We start from the raw sequence: 18,927 nt of genomic DNA, 5'->3' as shown, positions 1-18,927 counted from the left end.
TTCTAACAGTCTGATATATCTACACAGAAACCAAGCACACCGATGCCATTGTAATGAGCATATAACCATGTCGGCTGACCATCTGAGAGGTGGCACAGGGTTAATATCAGGAGATGCTATCCAGGTCTTCTAGCCCAGTGCAGCATCCTCCCATGCCAAAGTCCGGCATCTGTGCCTTTACACATACCTCCGATCTTGCATAGTTTCAGCCCTCTACCAGGAATTGCAAGGCTCAGCATGTGTCAATGAGGTCCATAGCTCTGCATCATGCAGGTGGAAAAGTGGGGACTACTGTTGGGATGATGTTTAGATGTACACATGGACTTCAGGATAACACTGCAGGCTGCCAGGAGCAAATGAGAGGCCTGAGTTTTGCTGCATATATAAACCACACTCAAGGCTGATGGACATTATATGGAGGCCAATGAAAGAATCATCGACAGATTCGCTGCAATGTGTATCGCCATTCAATCCTCTAAGATCCACATTGAGCATTCTTCAGTGCCGAAGCATCAGGAAACTAAACCAGCCTGCAGCTTCTAATCTCATGAAGTAACACTTCGTGACCCTCTGAAACAGGTCTCAGAGGTGCCCTACCCAAACCACTAAGTTCTTCAGGCCAAAGGCGTCACTCATGCCCGTATTGCACAGAGAACAGTCAGGCATCATAATGAGATAATGCAGACACCACAGACTGAGGCACATGATGAGACATCTACGAGGAGGCGGAGGCGCCTTTGACACTTGACTGACCACGGAGCATATCAGCAGATAGAAGAGATGTACACTAGATGAGAAGTTGACAGTAACAAATTCTATTTACATACATGCACATTATATACAGATTGTGAACACCCATGCTACCTTTCTGCTCTTAGAATTTCTTAACTTTTCTTACCCTACTGCTACGTCATGTAGGATCCCCGACATCCGCAGCAGAGGTGGAAGCTGCCTGCTGACTGCTACGCCCTGTTGTCTGTGATGGCCTTGACGGGTGTCCTCTGGAGGGCCGAGGCCTGGAGGACTCCAGCCTGCTTTGAGTCTCCTGCTGTAGGGCAGGTGCATCCTTCTCGGCCTGTGGAGGTAGAGCTGATGGGGTCACAGGCAGAGGGGATTGGGTCTGGCTGGACACTCTTGGAGTCACCTGGGTGGATGGCTGCAGGGTGTCCAGCTTACAGTCCTCCTCCCTATGGGTGGTCAAGGGCCCCTTGAGGAGAAGGGGCACCTGGAGTGAGGTTGAGGTGCCTCGCTGCCCCCCTCCCGCCTAGCAACTAAGGGTCCCACCTATGCCTAGAGCAATGGGTACAAGTCCTGGTGCATATCAGGTGCAAAGTCCTGGACCAAGGTCTTTATAGCATCACCATCCTCCCAATGTTGACCACGGTGCATTGGCATGTTGACACAATGACATCAGGCTGAACTTGGATGGACTCCGCCCCTCCATTCTAATCTGCTGACAGCCTCTAACAATCCTGCCTGATATTTCCGTGTCTGCCTTTAGAACTCTAATATCTTTCTGAGGGCCGAGTCCAGATGCTCCTCATCGGGCTCGTACTCAGCAGGAGCCTGGCGTCCAGCAGCCCAGTGTCGGTGACATTGGCTGTCCCTGCCTCCACCTGCTGTGGACCCGAATCTGTGCTGTGCTCACCAGATGGTGACCCTGAGCCTGCTCTAGAACTAGATCCCACCAAGTTGTGTGTCTCTGTGCTGGTGGAGGATGCGGGTGAATGCTGTGACGGCTCTACATTTAGTGGGTCCTCAGGATCCTCATCTGAAGTGGTTTGGGTTCTGGAGCTGATTGGCTGGCTACCGGTGGCCCTCTTCCTCTTCCTGCTGGTGCCTGTTAAAGAGAGAAGAGATAATGGTCTGAATCTTGTGTTCATCGGGCGCACACAATCGGCGGGCCCGGGAGCAGACGCGAAATTCACTTCCCACTGCGATTGGCCCCCAAACGCAATTTCACGCTGGCTGGCCAATTAACAGGCAGCCAGAATGAAACGTGCACTGAGAAAGGCTCGGTGCTGCTAGGGGCGGCAGGAAGAGGGCCGGCACTGAGAAAAGTGAGGGTGCGGGTGGGTGCTCATGGCGAGCTCCCTGAAGGCAGACAGCTGCTGCGGAGTTGCCTCAGGGAGCTGCAGGCCTGGACAGATTAAATGGCAAGAAAAAAATGCAGCAAACTGTGTCTATGCAGCACATTCAAGCACCTAACAGCAGAGTTCAATAAAACATCAGTCCCCAGGTATCTTTGTTTATTATATTTCACTCCAGGCATTTCACCCCGTCCTGGATTGAGGTTGTAGCAAAAACGTGAAGCCCTCCAGGCAGATTGGCCTGTCTGCCAACCATAAAAGTGGATGGGGCACGTAAAACTGCTTTCAATTGACTCTTTAATGGGCTTAATTGTCAGTGGATGAGCTTCCGACTGCCACATGCGCACCAAACGAAATATCGAGCGAGTGCACGATGATGTCAGGATACGAGCTTGGTGTCTTCTCGCATGATTTCATGCTCTGTCAGGTCAGGTGCGCGCCTGCTCAATAGAGGTAAAATTCTGGCCCATGAGTCATTGGCTGCATAGTGACCAACATTACAAAGCACTCACAGTTTCCGAGGGGCTGTTAATGGGTCCTCACTGGCTTGGGAGATGCCGATACCACCCTCAATGCGGGCACAATTCCAGCCTTTGCCAACAAACTCTGCCGTCTGCTCCTCAAATCTTTTGAGTGGCCTGAGCTTGGGCATCTCACCTCCATTTTTGGATCTCTCCCTCTTGTTGAGGGCGATCTTCTCCAGCATAAAGACGTATGGACAGACTGTGAGCAGGACGGGTGCCAAAGCAGATGATAAGCATGTGTGTGTGTGCAGAGTGGACCTCTGTAAGGGCTGAGGATGCGAGCTGTACAGGATGTGACAAGAGATGAAGATGTTACAATGTGTGTGAGAGAGTGAGTGGTGATGTCCCTTGTGCTGGTAGTGTGTGAGATCCCTGTGGACTGTAACCCTGAGAATGCCTGATGGGCTTGTGAGAGTGTGAGTTAAGAGTGAGGAGAAAGTGGACTTACCCTGGTGGAGCGGATGAGATCATTCATCCTCTTCCTGCACTGGATGACGGTTCTCCTCTGTTGGGTATTAGTGCTGACTGCACTGGTGACCTGCTCACAAGCCGGCACGGTGAGGTTGGTGGACCCCCCCAGCTCCCATCGCGCAGGGAAAATATGTCCCACCAGTCCTCCACTGCCTGGAGGAGTGCTCCCAGTGCACTGTCGCTAAACTTCAGAGCAGTGTACTTTGCTCTCTTAGGAGCCATTCTACCGGTCAACACGACAAGCCCTGGGCTGCAGAGAGCGATGAATGCGTGGGTGCGGTTTAAAAATGGTGCCTGAAAATATTAGCCAATGAGGTAACAGTCGGACGGGATACGATACGCATCATGTTCATGTGTATTTAATGAGCTGAAAAGCAGACAATCTGGTGCACAAACCCGCCAAGATGGCTGGTGGCTTCCACACCACCTTTCCCTCCCGCCACTGTACTTAATCTCTGGAGAGGAAAATTCTTCCCAAAGGGTGGTGGAAATCTTGAACTTGTGACCCAAAGGCTGTGGATACTGGATCAATTAATATTTATAAGACTTGAAATCAATAGATTTTTGTTGTAATAGTGCTATCAAGCGATAGAGAGCAGAGGCAGGCAAATGTAACTAAACTACAGGTCAGCTATGAGCTAATTGAATGGGTGAACAGCCTCAAGGGGCTGAATGGCCTACACCTCATCCTAAAGTGTGTTGGCAATTTATCGAATAATCTTGCTTGTCATAACTTTTAGGCTTCTATTCCCTCAGGTTCCTATTTAACATATATCTACACAATGCTGATCCATGAACACAATTTCCCCTATTGACTTCTCAGTTCAACCGACGCTCTTCTCTATGGACTTTTTCTTATCTGTTATCTCCTCTACCCTTTTTAAAGCTGTTATCACGGTTTTAAGTGTTCTTCACTTTAGACTTCAGTCTTCTTGATCGTTCCGTCATGTTTGAAAGATCCCCATTGGATTGGTCAAAGCAATGGGTCCAAAAGTCTTTGATGTTGTGAAATGTTTCACAGTCATGGTGCCTTTTTATTTATTTGGTGGATGCACTTTGTGGGTTTTAAGCTGTTGTTTATGAACTTCCCATTGTGGGTTAGGATTATGCAGGGATTTCTACGTACCAAATGTTGACAACTCTCAAATGGCTTTGCTAATGTTTGCTGAATTTCCCTGTCAGATTCTCTCCATGAATAGTTTGTTTAGATTTATATCTCATTATGTAAGTTAATTGTGATGATAGTGTTGTATTATAATTGATATCTAATATGTAAAATTGCCACATTCTTGCCAAAGGCACTGATAACATTGTATACTATAGTCAATTCATTGACGCAATGGTCCCAGTGCGCAGCTGCCTTTAAATGGAGAATGGGTTGGAGCATTAACATGACTTCATTACTTTCATTCATTAGTGATACTGTGATCATAATGTACAGCTACAGGTTTAACAATGGAGACATGCCATAGTATTATAATAGTAAAGCTCTGCATCTGTCCACTTGGAAGGAACAGTAAGTTCTTGTTAACATTTGAATCTTGAAGGCAGCTGATTAACATAACTGAGCTCTTGCTTAAACTTAATTAATCTCAAAAAGAGCTCAATCATTGGGACTTTGAGACCAGTTACAGTTAGGTGGATCATCTAGCTCCCCCAAACACCCTCATGCTAAGTACTAAATATCAATTGATGCCAGTTCCGCTGCTCCCTAACCATCACGTGGAGGAGCTGTAGCTCAGTCGGGTAGCACCTCTGCCTCTGAGCCTGCACACTCTGGGTTCAAGTTCCACTCCATGACTTGATGACCAAGGAGTGTTCAGCCTACAAGTCCTTCCAATGCTTCCTCACTATTCCTCAAAGTGAAAAGAGTGTGTGAAACATAACCAACCTGGTGAACCCTTTGGAAGCACTGGATGGGTTAATTTATTGAAGTATTTTCTTATCTCTCCCTCTTATCCTTTAAAACTCTCCCTGAAGCTCACTTCTCTGACCAAGTTTTTAGACAAACCCTAACTCCCAATATCTCCTTCATTGGCTTGTTGTCCATTTTTGGCTGATTCTGCTTGTTAAAGGTGCAAAGCAAATGAACATTGCTGTTGATACAATAAGTACTGGGTGTTATGTGAAGGTGTAAATTAAAAATAAAAATAATTTGTAGTATAATGTCCTGCCTTCCTGTTTTCTAACTTGACCTCTGATAACTTCTACATTTAACGGTGTATAGTTTAGGGGAGACTGAAAAAGGAGAGAGGTAAAGCAGTTTTTGTCTAGAAATGTCACTAAAATGAGGAGGCAATCTGAGTGAGCAGAATGGAGCTTGATTGTTCTCATCTTCTTAACCCTGTATGTCAGAAGCACTGTTGGCAGCGATGTACAATGCAGCAGCTGGAATCATCCTGAATACTACTATGTTACCAGTTTATTTGGAGCTAAAAATTTGATTGCTTCCACTTTCTGGTGTGCAGGTCGCGGATTGTGCCTAGGACGCACCTGGTCCCATTGGGGCAGGCAATGCACAAATGTCAGGTCACCTCCTTATTTGAATGATTGTAATGATCAGCCATGTACTACCCATGCAACTGGATGCTTAACCGAAGTCACAACAATGTGTGAGGCTAGCATGAATTCCAACTCTGTCTGCACCTCTTATAGTCAACCTATCTCTCTTAAGGGATATCACTGCCTATATTGCAACTGACTAAAAGGGAGAACGATGCTACATGGGGCACCAGAGTAACAGGGATAATCACAGGTTCTTGGATGCAACACTAGGGACCTCAATCCAGGAGGTCAGCAGGAGAAGAGTGGCCATATTCCCATGGAGTTCAAGGAGGCCCTCAAAGAACTCCAAGAATATAAATTGGAAGGAAGGGCTGTCAATTTCCAGAGTCTTGCCCAATGACTTGGCGGCAATGCCACAAGAAGCTCAGTGACCTCACGTGGGTGGACAAGGTCAGTCAATGCATTTCCAAATCAATTTCCTACCCACCTCACCATTATTCTCTCTTGTTGCTTAATGTACCACGCACACAAACTATTCTCCCATCGGCAGCCCCAGCAGTCAGGAATCGGGCTTGACATTCAGATGATCCACCTCACTCTCACACACTCATCAATGATGCCAACCTCACACCTACCTCTCGAGCTTCCGCAGACCTTCAACTGTTCAGCCACGGCAGGCACATCACCCAAACATATTGCAGCACACTCACTGATGTTCTTCCTCCTCTCTTGCAGGATAGGATTGCCCATAACTGCAGGGATCAGGGAAGAACCAGAGGGGGGTAGGCACGTTTGCAATACCTGAGCTAACTGTGGTCACCATCATGGGGTCAGCTGTGACTGAGGCCTTTGCATCCTGTGCCACTGCAAAGATTCAGGATGACAATATGTTCCTGCCTTATGCACTTTCTCAATCCCACCTCACTCATCATCCTACTACCTAGCATGAAGGGGAAACTGCAGATGATGTCACCATGGACCTCTCATTTTCCAGATCCACACTCTCTTACCCCAGCCCTCCCCTCCTGGTCTCCTTCTTTCAAATAACAAAGAACTAATGCGTGCCAGCAAGTGTAGCCTCAAGATGAAGGATGAGAGTGCACCAGATCACTGATGAAGAGGAACTGTCCCTTGATGTGACACCAGTCACCAATTTAGATACTGGCACTGTGCATACTTAGAGGCTAGTATAGGGGTTGGATCTGCACAAAGTGAGTTGCTGGGCTGCAGGCAGGGCCGTACATTTTGCTGCTTCCCGGAGGTCAGGGTCACAGGTGAGTTCTGCTTTAAGGGACTCAAATGAGGACTTCAAAGGGGTGGCATACAGGAGAACACTGATGAGCGTGCACACCATGATTAAGAAACATGATGATGATACAATTGGTCATGTGGTTGATAGTGAGGAAGACAATCAGGAAGATATCAATGGGCAGAAAGGTGGCAAACAGAATTCGATTCTGAGAAATGTGGGGTAATGTATTTGGGAAGGACAAACAAAGCGAGGAAATGCACAAGAAATGATAGGATACTGGGAAGTGTAGAGGTGCAGACGGACCTTAGAATGCATGTCTACCGATGTCTAAAGGTGGCAGAATAGATAGGCAAGGTGAGTAAGAATAGGGGATACTTTCCTTTATTAGCCCAAGCATAAGAGCATCAGGTTAGTTGGACACGACTCTTCTTTAGCAAATCCATGCTGACTGTCCTTGATTAATTCTTGCCTTTCTAAATGACAATTTATACAGTCTCCCAGAGTGTTTCCAATAATTTTCCCACCAGCACATCCATGCCAGTGTCCTTCCAAACAGGCCATGCAGGAAGTGACCAGAAGTTTTTATCCCCAATTCTGAGGAGCTTTTGTTTCCAAAGTGCTGGCTCCTGGAGCCAAATTTTGCAGTCTAGCTGTGTTAAGAAGTGCTGTCATTTTGGGGTGATAGCTATGAGCTCATGTTTATCACTTTGAATCTAAGTTAGTCAGTCAGCACATTACATAGCAAGGAAGCTACACTAGACCTGTATAAAACTCTAGTTAGGCCTCAGCTAGAGTATTGTATACAGCTCTGTTCATCACATTACAGGAAGGATGTGATCGGACTAGTGGGGGTACAGAGGAGATTTACAAGGATGTTGCCAGGGATGGAGAATTTTAGCTATGAGGAAGGATTGGGAAGGCTGGAGTTGTTTTCTTTGGAACAGATGAGGCAGAGGGAAGATTCAATTAAGGTGTATAAAATTATGAGAGGCCGAATAAGGATGGATAGGAAGGACCTAGTTCACTTAGCTTAGAATTAAAGTACCCAGCTGAAGGATTAGAGGGCAGTCGAAGAGAATTGTTTCTGTGCAGAGGGTGACGAGAGTCTGTAATGCACTGCCTGAAAAAGTGGTAGAGGCAGAAACGCTCATCACATTTAAAACAATACTTGGACATGAACCTGAAGGCCTAGGTGTTGTGAAGTGGGATTAGGCTAGATCACTTTGTTCCATGCTTTCTATGTTTCAACTGCCCATGCCAAGTTGATACTGTCCAAAGCTGGGCCCTCAAGGCCCAGAGCTGCTTGAGGTCATTATCCAAGACCATCTGCAACCTACCCCACGGTATGCCAGCAGCCTCCCACCAGCCAGGCTGCAGCCATTGGGGTAGCTGTTTAGGAGCATTAGGCCAGGCAAAGACAAATGCAAGATGCTGTGATCTACAAAGAGTTAATTGTGAATAGTTAATTGTTGTATGTATTGCTGGATGTGTTGTTGCATACAATGTTTTTGCAGAGGTTTTTTTGTTGGTGTCTTTTATTTCAGGATTTTGACCAAGAGGATGTTGTGATGGGATGTGGCAAATGAATTAAAAGATGGGGTATTGGAGCAATTGTGACAATGGGATATCATTCTAAAGGAATTGGAGTCTCAGTAGGGATTCATGGACAACCCATCTGGAGTGCAGGGGTCCCAACTGCTTCCTCTTTGCCTGCTCTTCATTGTCCTCCTCCCTCAATAGCACATAGCTTCCCCTCTCTGCAACCTCAGCTTACTCTCACTATCTTGTTGCAGACTAAGAGGCACTGCAGCTAGAGCCCCCATAACTGTAACAGCCTTTGTGTGAACATGGCACAAAATCTCTCTGACCTCCCTGTCAGGTTGCAGCAATACGACTCTTCCCAAACCAGTCAGTCTCCAAAACCCCTGCAAGAACATACCCCAGTCCTTCCACAAACCGGGCAAGAGCAAAAGAGCAAACGCAAGTCTGCAAGTTGGATGGTTGGCTTCTGAATTAATGCATGTGAGGGTCTCTTGGGCAGCATGCTCAGCTGGGAGTGTCTAAGACTGGACTTGTGCTGTCAAAGTTTGTAGAATGTGTGACCAATCGGTTTGCAGGGCTGTCTGATGTCATGATCAGCCCAGTGAAAGCTTCCAGCACATGTATGGCACATCCATGCCAGCACCCTTCCAAACATGTCAGGCAGGAAATGACCAGAAGTGTTGTACCCGCCATTTTGAGGATCTCTAGTTTCCATAGTGCTGGCTCCAGCAGCACTATGGAGCCGAACTCTGCTGTTTTAAGAAGAGTTGTCATTTTGGAGTGATTGCTACGAGCTCATATTTATTACCTTAAGTCCAGTTTAATCAATCAGCACACAACAACTTCAACACTAAAGCCATAAGTTAAAAGGCTCTGCCTAACCAAAAATGTAATTTCTGTTTGATGAATTCACTTATCATTGAAAGGACATAGTGAAAAAGTGGTATAAAATAGCATTGTGGTTGACATTAATCACACTATAGTTACCACATAATTAGCATGAAAACAGGACTAAATAATCTATAGACAGAATAATTCCAACTGATAAGAGAGGCTCGAGCAAAGATGCCTGATAACAAGGACAAAAATGGAAATAAGAGCAAAAAAAACAGCCTCTGTGAACAATGCTGCACACTGATTATTATCCATATAACTGCAAGAGCAATGTTCACACAGTCACAGTGTCAAATTAAAGGAATAAAGGGAGATTCAATACCTTATGCCACATATTAACTGAGATTTAAGGAATCCACTGCATGGAATACTGATTAAAAATAGGTCAGAGTCCTATGGGATAAAATGAGATTTGATTCATTCAGCCACTATAATGAAGTAGGCGAATTTTAATGAGTGAAATCATGAAATAGCATTCTCTAACCACTGCAAAAATCCCAGGATCCTCAGTAAACTAAGGTGCATTTCAAGTTATTTAGTCACTGTGACCCTCTGCTCCCTGGGGAGAATTCTAAATTACATTGCGAGAAGCTTCTACTTATCGTTCATGGCCAGTTAACTAAGCTAAAAAGAAAAACAGAAAATAGGGTTAATCACAGCCTTTTGGGTTACAATCTCTCAACACTGAACCAATGGCAAAAATGTTAATGGCTCTGAATTTCCTGGGATGTTCTGCTGCTGTTGCAGTTGGATTGATGTCCTTGATGGCAGAGAGGACAATTTTTCCTAAGTCAGGGACAAATGCTGCAAGGGCCTGATTTGAGCCCATTTTATCTTCGAGAACATTGCACCAGCAGCACTTTTGCATTGGGCTTAGACAACCAGATTCCTCAATGGCTCAGATTTTGCAGTTAGTGGCAAAGTGAGCAATCTCCGGAGTCCAGGAATTGTAATGTCATTAATCAGGCTAAGCAGCTATTGCAAAATTCTCACAGAGAGCAAATCAGGAATGAAAACCCTCTGTTTATCCGTTGTTCTTTAATTATTTCATAGAGAGAAAAATAAAGATTGAGATTAAGGTAGAAGTTGAAATATTTTAAACAAACTTTTAAAAATAGCTTATTTTAAAAAATAAGCCGGAGGTGGCTGTTCGCCCGCAGAACTGTCAATGGCCTATTAAGGCCATTAAAAAAGTAATTAACCTTATTAACAACGCTGCCCATCCAAATTTAAGGTTGGCAGGCAGGTGAAGTGCCCAAGTGGCCTTCACGTTTTTCAGGAAACCTCATCCACGGGCGGAATAAGGTTTCCTGAAGGTTTTATAAAATCATTAAATAAATTTTGCTAAATTCACAAACATGTCCCAGCTCATGTGACACTGTCACATGAGGGGACATGTTAAAATAATTTTTTATTTTATTTATAACAACATTTTTTAATCAACTTAATCTCCCTGAGGCAGCTCCGTGCCTCAGGGTGATGGCCCCGACTTTCCCTACTCCCTCCCGCTCGCACAGGTAGCGCTGAGTGCTATTGGCCCCCGCCCACATAAAATGGTAGCGCGCAGCCAATCGTGGGTGACAATCAGCTCCGCACCCGCACACACCAGTTCCCGAACAGCCCGCCCACCAACTGAAAAATTTACCCCCATTTGTGGAGACTTCAACAGCACACAGAGTGGAGGAATGGGAAATTACTGATAGCAGCTTCTGGATTTCTATGTTTAACTACACATCTGCGGACCCAGATTTTACAGCGTAATGAAGGAAAATGCTAACAGTTTCACAGTCCTTACAACAATGAAATCTAGCCACACAGGATTCTGACTTTTTTCTTAAACCAGTATTTCATGCAATGGATTCCTTAAGTCTCAGTTAAAATGTGGCATATAGTATTGAAGCTCCCTTTATTCCTTTGATTTGACACTGTGGCTATGTATACATTGCTCTTGCAGTTATATGGATAATAATCAGTGTGCAGCATTGTTCCCAGAGGCTATTTTTTGCTCTTATTTCTATTATTGTTCTTGATTTCTGGAATCTTTGCTCAAGCCTTTATTATCAGTTGGAATTATTCTGTCTACCGATGTTTTAGTCCTATTTTCATGCTAATTATGTGGTAACTATAGTGTGATTAATGTTAAACTGCAATACTATTTTATTCCACTTTTTCACCATGTCCTTTTGATAAGCGAAATCATGAAACAGAAATTACATTTTTGCTTAGGCAGAGCCTTTTAATTTATGGCCTAGTGTTGTTTCTAAGAGCCTGATGACTGATGCAGTTTAGTCCTCAAAGTGTCCAACTAGACAATAAGCAGCAGCCATTCCTGTCTCAATATTTGTCATGTGTAGTTTAAAGGGTTAATAGAATTGATGTGCTAATCTATGAGGTATATGATGATGTAGCACTGACGCCAGGCAGTCATGTACTCAGTACTCTGGGGCAGAAGTTTCCCCCCAGTGGTGGGGGGGGGGAGGGGTTGTGCAGGGGCATACAGGGGCAGGGGCGGGCGCGAACCCGATCGGCACCCCAGCTTGGGGCTGCACCGCCATTTTACGTGGGTGGGCCAATTAAGGCCCGCCTAGCATGTCGCATGCCTGGAAGCGCTGAGCGCTCCCTGTGCGGACGTTGGGGGGATTCCCAGAGTTGGGGCATGCGCACAAAAGAGCGCAGAAATCTCCCTGAGGCACAGAGCTGCCTCAGGGAGACTAAGTTCGGAATGAAAATTTGTATCAAAGGCAGAAAAAATTTATTTAGACATGTCCCCTCATGTGACAGCGTCCCATAAACTGGGACATATTTAACAAACGTTTGAAATTTTAAAATTTAATTAATAAACCCTTCGTGAAAGCTCATCCCGCCCGTGGATGAGGTTTCATGATAAATGCGAAGGCCGCCTGGGCTCTTGGCCTGCCTGCCAACTCTAAGGTTGGAGGGGCAGCATTCTTAACCATTTTAATTACTTTCTTAATGGCCTTAACAGGCCTTTGACAGTTCGGCGGGCGTGCAGCCAACTCAGCTGGAAATCTAAATGGCGCGCAGTGACATCGGGGCGCCCACCTGATGTCACCGCACGTCATTTTACGCGTTGGCGAGCGAGCCCCGCCCCTGCTCACTGACCCAAAAATTCCTCCCTAGGTAGCAGGCAAGTGGCCATGAGGGTAGGTTTGCCTTCCCTGTAACCCACTACGTCCATATGGTGTAAATGGTGTAAATAAACTAGTTTTTAAATAAACACCCTGACATGCCTACAGCTCTTCCTCATTAGAATCCTGGCTTAGCACATTCTACAACAACTTGGACCACATTTTTTGCATGTTTAAATCCATTTATTTAGAAGAATGATGTATAAATAAATCAGTAGCAATTACAGGAGTCAAAAAACCTATCATTTCAAGTCATGAACTGCAAGTCTATAGAGGAGAAGTAGCAATCGACAAGCAATAGACTTGTTGACATAACATATCAAGGTATCCCTGGGATGGTCTGCAGTATTCTAGGACCCCTGGAAAAAAAAACCAGGTACAGCGGCGACAGAATGCAACTTGTGCCCCAAAACAGGCACAAATTTGGTGCAGCAGCCACATAGGGGTGAAGTGGCCTGACCCACTTTGGGGCTTGGGCTTCTTTTGAATGGTGCCAACAAGCTGTGGGCAAGAGAAGGGTACCCCTGCTGCACTGTGCCAGTTTTGTGAAGCCAGGGCAATCAGCTGGTACCAACAGGGGGGCTGCAATCAATTTTATGGAGCCGGAAGAACATTCCTACTTTTCCTGGTCCCACAAAACTCCTCTCCTTCCCAAAACAAAAATCCCAGGGCTTTCCTGAAGTATCCATCAAGGACCCCTAGTTAGGCTGCTCACTGCTTAACTAGCAAAGGAGTGTGTAGCACATGCTCCGCCCACTTGTACTTGAAGATCACCAACAGTTCTCCTCCCCAATCCCTGAATCCTCCTTATCGATAGTGCTTCAATATACAAATAGCTGATATATTGACATTGTTAAGTCTTTCGGTAGGATCAAATTGGTTTTTGTATCGTTCCCCTCTGTGTCTTATCAAGAATGGACCCCAGTCGGGAGCTGGTTTGAAACCTGCAATAGCTTTCTGTGGAGACAAAATTGAACTGGTCAATGTTTTTTGTTGTTATTATCTCACAGTTATGTCAAGTGTCACTCATCTGAATGCACTGCAGTAATAATGACCTTCCTTGCCTGTTGCTATGACTCAAATTATTTTATACCTTCTTCAGATCATGGATCAGGCAATAGTGACATTCATCAAATCAGTTGCAATACTTATTTTCCAACATGACAGGCTCCTTCCCCATCCCAACACAGCAGCATCCTTCCCCATCCCAACACAGCAGCATCCTTCCCCATCCCAACACAGCAGCATCCTTCCCCATCCCAACACAGCAGCATCCTTCCCCATCCCAACACAGCAGCATCCTTCCCCATCCCAACACAGCAGCATCCTTCCCCATCCCAACACAGCAGCATCCTTCCCCATCCCAACACAGCAGCATCCTTCCCCATCCCAACACAGCAGCATCCTTCCCCATCCCAACACAGCAGCATCCATCCCCATCCCAACACAGCAGCATCCTTCCCCATCCCAACACAGCAGCGTCCTTCCCCATCCCAACACAGCAGCGTCCTTCCCCATCCCAACACAGCAGCATCCATCCCCATCCCAACACAGCAGCATCCTTCCCCATCCCAACACAGCAGCATCCATCCCCCATCCCAACACAGCAGCATCCATCCCCATCTCAGGTCAAGCATACATGAGCAGGAGGTTATGTTAGAACTGTATAAAACATAGTCAGGCCACAGTTAGAGTACTGCTTACAGTTCTGTAACCACATTAGAGGATGGATGTGATCATACTATAGAGAGTAGAGAAGAAATGTATGTGGGTGTGTGCTAGTATTAGAGAATTTTGTTTTGGATGGGCTGGGGTTTCTTTCTTTGGAACAGAAGAGGCTGAGCGGAGATTTAAATGAGTTGTATAAAATTAACTGGGGCCAAAGTAGAGTGGATAGGAAGGACCTATTTCCTTTCACAAAGAGACCAATAATCAATGGACATAAAATAATTAGGAGAAGGATTAGAGAAGAGTTGAAAGATAATTTTCTTCACCCAGATTATGGTAGAGATTTGACCTTAACTGCCTGAAAAGGTGCTAAAGGCAGAAGTTCTCATCGCATTTAAAAGACAGGTGGATATGCATGTGAGGTGCTGCAATCTACAGGGCTATAGGCCAAGAGCTGAAAGGTAGGATTAGACTAGTGAGATTTCATTTTGGTCAACATGGACACAACAGGATGAATGGCCTCCATCTGTGCCATACATCTTTCTATGCTTCCATCCACCCCCTCCAAACATTTTATCGTCCTTTCCATCCCAGCATTGTAGCATCTGTCTCCATCTCAGCAATGCACCCTCTTCTTTCATTTCAACATAGTCACATTTTTCTCCCAAACACTGCAGCATTCTGCTCCTCATCAGCAATGCAGCACCCTGCTCCAGCTCAGAAATGCAGCACCTTGCTTTATCGTTGCAGTGCAGCACCCCTCTTCATCTCAGCAATGCAACTTCCCTCTCCATCCCAACACTGCTTCAACCTTCCCCATCCCAGCAACGCATCAAATTTCTCCATCCTAACACAGCACCATCCTTCTCTATCCAAATGCTGCATTGTTATTTTCCACATCGACAGTGCAGCATCTATCTCTACACCACCAATGTAGCATCCTTATCCACACCCACACTGTCAAGTCCATCTTCACACCAACATTGTCACGTCTGTCTCTGCACCAACACTGTTGTGTTAATCTCCACATCAAGACTGCTGAGTACGTCTCCAAGCCAACACTGTCGTGTTCTTCTCTTACAACAGTGAATGGACTTTGAAAGTACTTCATTAGCTGTGAAATGCTGTAAGATTCATGATGCAACACTTCTTTTTTCTCCATACCAACTCTTCAGCATCACACCCACTTCAAGTTCAGGTCATCCCAATGGTACAGGTCCTTCTTGTCTGAGTACTGGAACCAGTTTATCATGAAATGGAACCCCTCCTTCCCACAGCATACTTCTCAATCCCAACAGGAGCATATCCTTCTTCAGTCATACACTACACCATCCTTATCCATTTTCATACTTCATTATGTTAAAGGGACTTTTTTAATGCAAGTTGTTGTTCAACAGTTTTCACCATGATCATATGGCCTGCCACATTTTTTAACTTATCATTTTAAATTTGTTGTTTCATCAGTCCTGTTTATTTATGCATTTTATAATACACTGTACTTGTTTCTGAATTTAAAGTATTTAAATTATCTTTATCGCTTCCTCTAATCTGTGCTTTGCTCTCACCTCTACTGTTCTTATCTTTAGGTTGTATAATTTTTAACAATGTTTCTACCTGAATCCAGATACACCTTTGTTGTTTTAAAGTCTTTTCTCCAGCCCGAGGTATCGTTTCCACCAGGGCCTTGACCTCACCTTGGCACAGGTGCAACCTGCCCAAGTCTTACAGGGTATTTCTAGCAGGTATTATCACTTCCTGGGCTTCAAAAAAACCACATGATGGGCAGCATTTTCTGGCCTTGCCAGCAGCAGGCATCATGATGAGCAGGACGGGACCATTGGGAGCCCAGCCAAAAGACAGTTTCCCGCCGGCGTTAAAGTAGTTTGAAATTTTCCGCTCCTGGCTTTCATGGCGGGTCAGGTTGTCCCCACTCCAAACCAAACAGCCATGCCGGTGGATAATAAGACCGGCGTGATTCACATATAAGAGATGTGCACCAGCTTCACTCGCAACCTCGAGGTGTGTGCGCGCTGCGCTTACCGACCTTTCACTGTGCTGTGCTCATGGCTGCTCCAACGCCATGCCAAGGCTGCTCAGGCAAGAGCAGTGGGAATGCAACTAGGGGGAAGGGGTTGGGGGAGGGGGGCTGAACCAAGGCTGCTTAGGCCGGAGCGGTGGGGGCATGGGGGTGGTTGAATGTCATAGGCTTGACTGTAAGGGGGGGGTGCGGTGCTTGAGACAAGACAGAGGCAAGCGAAGGGGCTGGAAGACAAAGGCTTAACTTGGGGGAGTGGGGGCATGGAAATGGAGCCTGGCAAAGGTGCACGGAGGCACATGACTGGGGTGGGGGGTGGGATGGTGGAATTAGTCGGGGCAAAAAAGCAGTCAGTCCTGGTCAGAAGGACCACACTTAGAGGGCTGTGTTTTGCACACCAGTCCTGGTCCCAGTCCAGGGAGGGGGGGAGTCTGTCAGTCCTGCGTCAGTCATGCACAGTTCATGGTCATTTCCTCACTCACCTCGGTCCTGGGGGCTGGTGCCTTGATACTGGGGTGCAGATGGCGTAGTCACAATCAGGGGAGGCATCTGCAGCCTGGATATGGGGAACAAGTAATGTAGGGGACAGGGGGACAGGGGGCCAGGGGGGGCAAGCAATGGCCTTGTGGGTGAGGGGTCTTGTTGAGTCACAGTGCAATGTGGGGAGGGGAGGGGGTCAGGTCTGCATTGGGCATCGGGGCATCAACATCAAATGGTTTGGGGGGAGGACAGGGATATCAATAATAATCACCATGGGCTCCAGGATTAGAGGGGGTGGAAGAAGAGTGATTGGAGGGAGGGAAACCTGCACTTTATATTTTTCCAGCACAATGGGAGGGACCTCTAAGGTCACAAGGGGCCTAGAGGGGGTAGTGGGTGTGGGGGGGGTAGTTGTGGGTGGGGGCAGAAGCTGGTCTCCTAGTAAAATATCAGCACCACCATTTTTCAGGCTGATCCAATGACACAGTTGAAAAACAAGCTATGAAAAAAATCACCAGGGGAGGGCCCTCAGGGCTTGTGGGAGGAGTTGACTACTGCACTTCTGTGCCGATTGAAGGGGCCCCAAATAACGCTGAGAAATGTTAGGAATAGTTAAATACCAATTGAGACATAAAAGCAAAATACTGCGGATGCTGAAAATCGGAAACAAAAACAAAAATTGCTGGAAAAACTCAACAGGTCTGACATCATCTGTGGAGAGGAAGACCGGTTAACATTTCGAGTCTGTGTGACTCTTCAAAACTAACTCACAGGTCTTCATGGGCCCTCAGCTTATCCAGAGCTGGTTCCTCACTAGCAAAGGCTACCCACAAAAGGCATGGTTGTTGATGCCCATTCAGCAGCCACAAAGTGCTTCAGAGAGGAGGTGGCTCATTCTGCAACATACTCCTCGATTGAGCAGACCATGGCATGTTGAAGGTATGTTTCCGATGTCTGGACAGGTGAGGCGGTGCTCTCCAGTACTCTCCACAGGGGGTCTCCCAAATCATCGTTGCTTGCTGCACTCTACACAGCCTGGTGTTTGAAAAGGGGGGATGACTTGGTGGAACGAGAGATGGAGGAACTGCCCGAAGTCATCCTCATTGGAGAAGACAAGAGGGCTGAGCTCGTTGAGGGCAAGGAAGCTGAGGCTCCAAAGGAAGAGCACATAGCACAGGCCAGAGGAGGCAGGCATGCACTTGAGATGCTTATAACCACCTGGTTCCAGGAGGATGATAATGATGATTAGCTCATATGAGCTTCTTTCACAAGTTCCCTCCATGTTGGGTCCACTTGAACACCTTTGTTGCAATCCTCATCATCTCATTGCAGCACATCAAGCTCTGAATGAGTAGTTACACTTGTGCGTCATGGAGTTCTCATCCTTGGAAGGCTAGGAAGCCTCTGGAGCATGTGGCCATTCTCTTATGGGGCTAAAAACTCTACCAGCAAGCACTGTGAGCAGACTAGACATGACGCAGCATCTTCAAGCATCTCGCCAACATTCCACTGCCTATGCCAGCCTTCAAGAGGCAGGAGCAGCTCTGCAATCCTCAGTGCACTAGTGGCAGTATACCTGCAGTGTTGCAAGGAATCTCAAGGAGGATAATCAACGCGCAGTGTTTTTCTTTTTGATGACTCACGTCTACTTTGATTCGGCACTGTGGCGGGACGGTAGACTGGTGGGGCTGTCGGCCCCGTGCTTCTCTGATGAGTGCCTCACTGCCCTCCTGGAGGGGGTGGCAGTGCGGAGAGAAACCCTTGTCCCCAGAGGCGGGAGGAGGCCCCCCGACCTCACCAAAAGGGCCTGGGAGGAGGTGCCATCCTGGATCAGGAGACACGATGTGGTGAGGCGCACATGGGTGCAGTGCTGGAAGCGCTTTAATGATCTCCTCCGATCGGGAAGGGTGAGTACCATGTTGGCATGGGTCACTTTGCAGGACAGGTAAGAGCTGCCCATCCCCCTGTGGGCCTCGTGAGTGTGAGTGGCAAACGTCAATGAGGCAGCATCTGGGCAAGGGGGTGAGCTCTGGCTACTTGGACTGAATGGCTTGCGGCCCCAGGGTCATGAATCGGCTGAGCCCTGCGAGGTGTTTCTCAGGTGGGGTTGGCCAGGCTGCAATGGCGATGCAGTTACAGGGTGGACTAATCAATGCTCTTCTATCTTTTCAGGAGAAAACATCTCATAACACTGCAGAGAGGTTGCAGGCTGATGGGGGACTCCCACACCTCTTCATCCTCACATGGTACGAGCAGGAGGCCCTGGAGCTGGAGAGGCGCCATGCACCTCGGCTGCAGTGAGGTTGGGGAGACAGAG

General features: G+C 46.7%; 1 protein-coding gene across 1 annotated transcript in view; it reads right to left on the bottom strand.

Annotated features, from left to right (window-relative positions):
- Positions 1 to 1,806: 1,806 nt before the first annotated feature.
- The window catches only part of LOC144683195 (sodium- and chloride-dependent neutral and basic amino acid transporter B(0+)-like), a 104,145-nt gene continuing 87,024 nt past the window's right edge, over positions 1,807 to 18,927 (bottom strand). Inside the window, exons 14-17 of the mRNA XM_078546154.1 lie at positions 13,258 to 13,384; positions 6,226 to 6,342; positions 2,603 to 2,813; positions 1,807 to 1,840 (exon numbers count right to left, since the gene is read on the bottom strand). Coding sequence (XP_078402280.1) covers positions 1,807 to 1,840; positions 2,603 to 2,813; positions 6,226 to 6,342; positions 13,258 to 13,384 — 489 coding nt within the window. The remainder of the gene's footprint in view (positions 1,841 to 2,602; positions 2,814 to 6,225; positions 6,343 to 13,257; positions 13,385 to 18,927) is intronic.

Source organism: Cetorhinus maximus, chromosome 8 (assembly GCF_964194155.1).
Source record: "Cetorhinus maximus chromosome 8, sCetMax3.hap1.1, whole genome shotgun sequence".
Lineage (NCBI taxonomy): Eukaryota > Metazoa > Chordata > Chondrichthyes > Lamniformes > Cetorhinidae > Cetorhinus > Cetorhinus maximus.
This window is presented reverse-complemented; position numbering and strand designations above follow the sequence as displayed.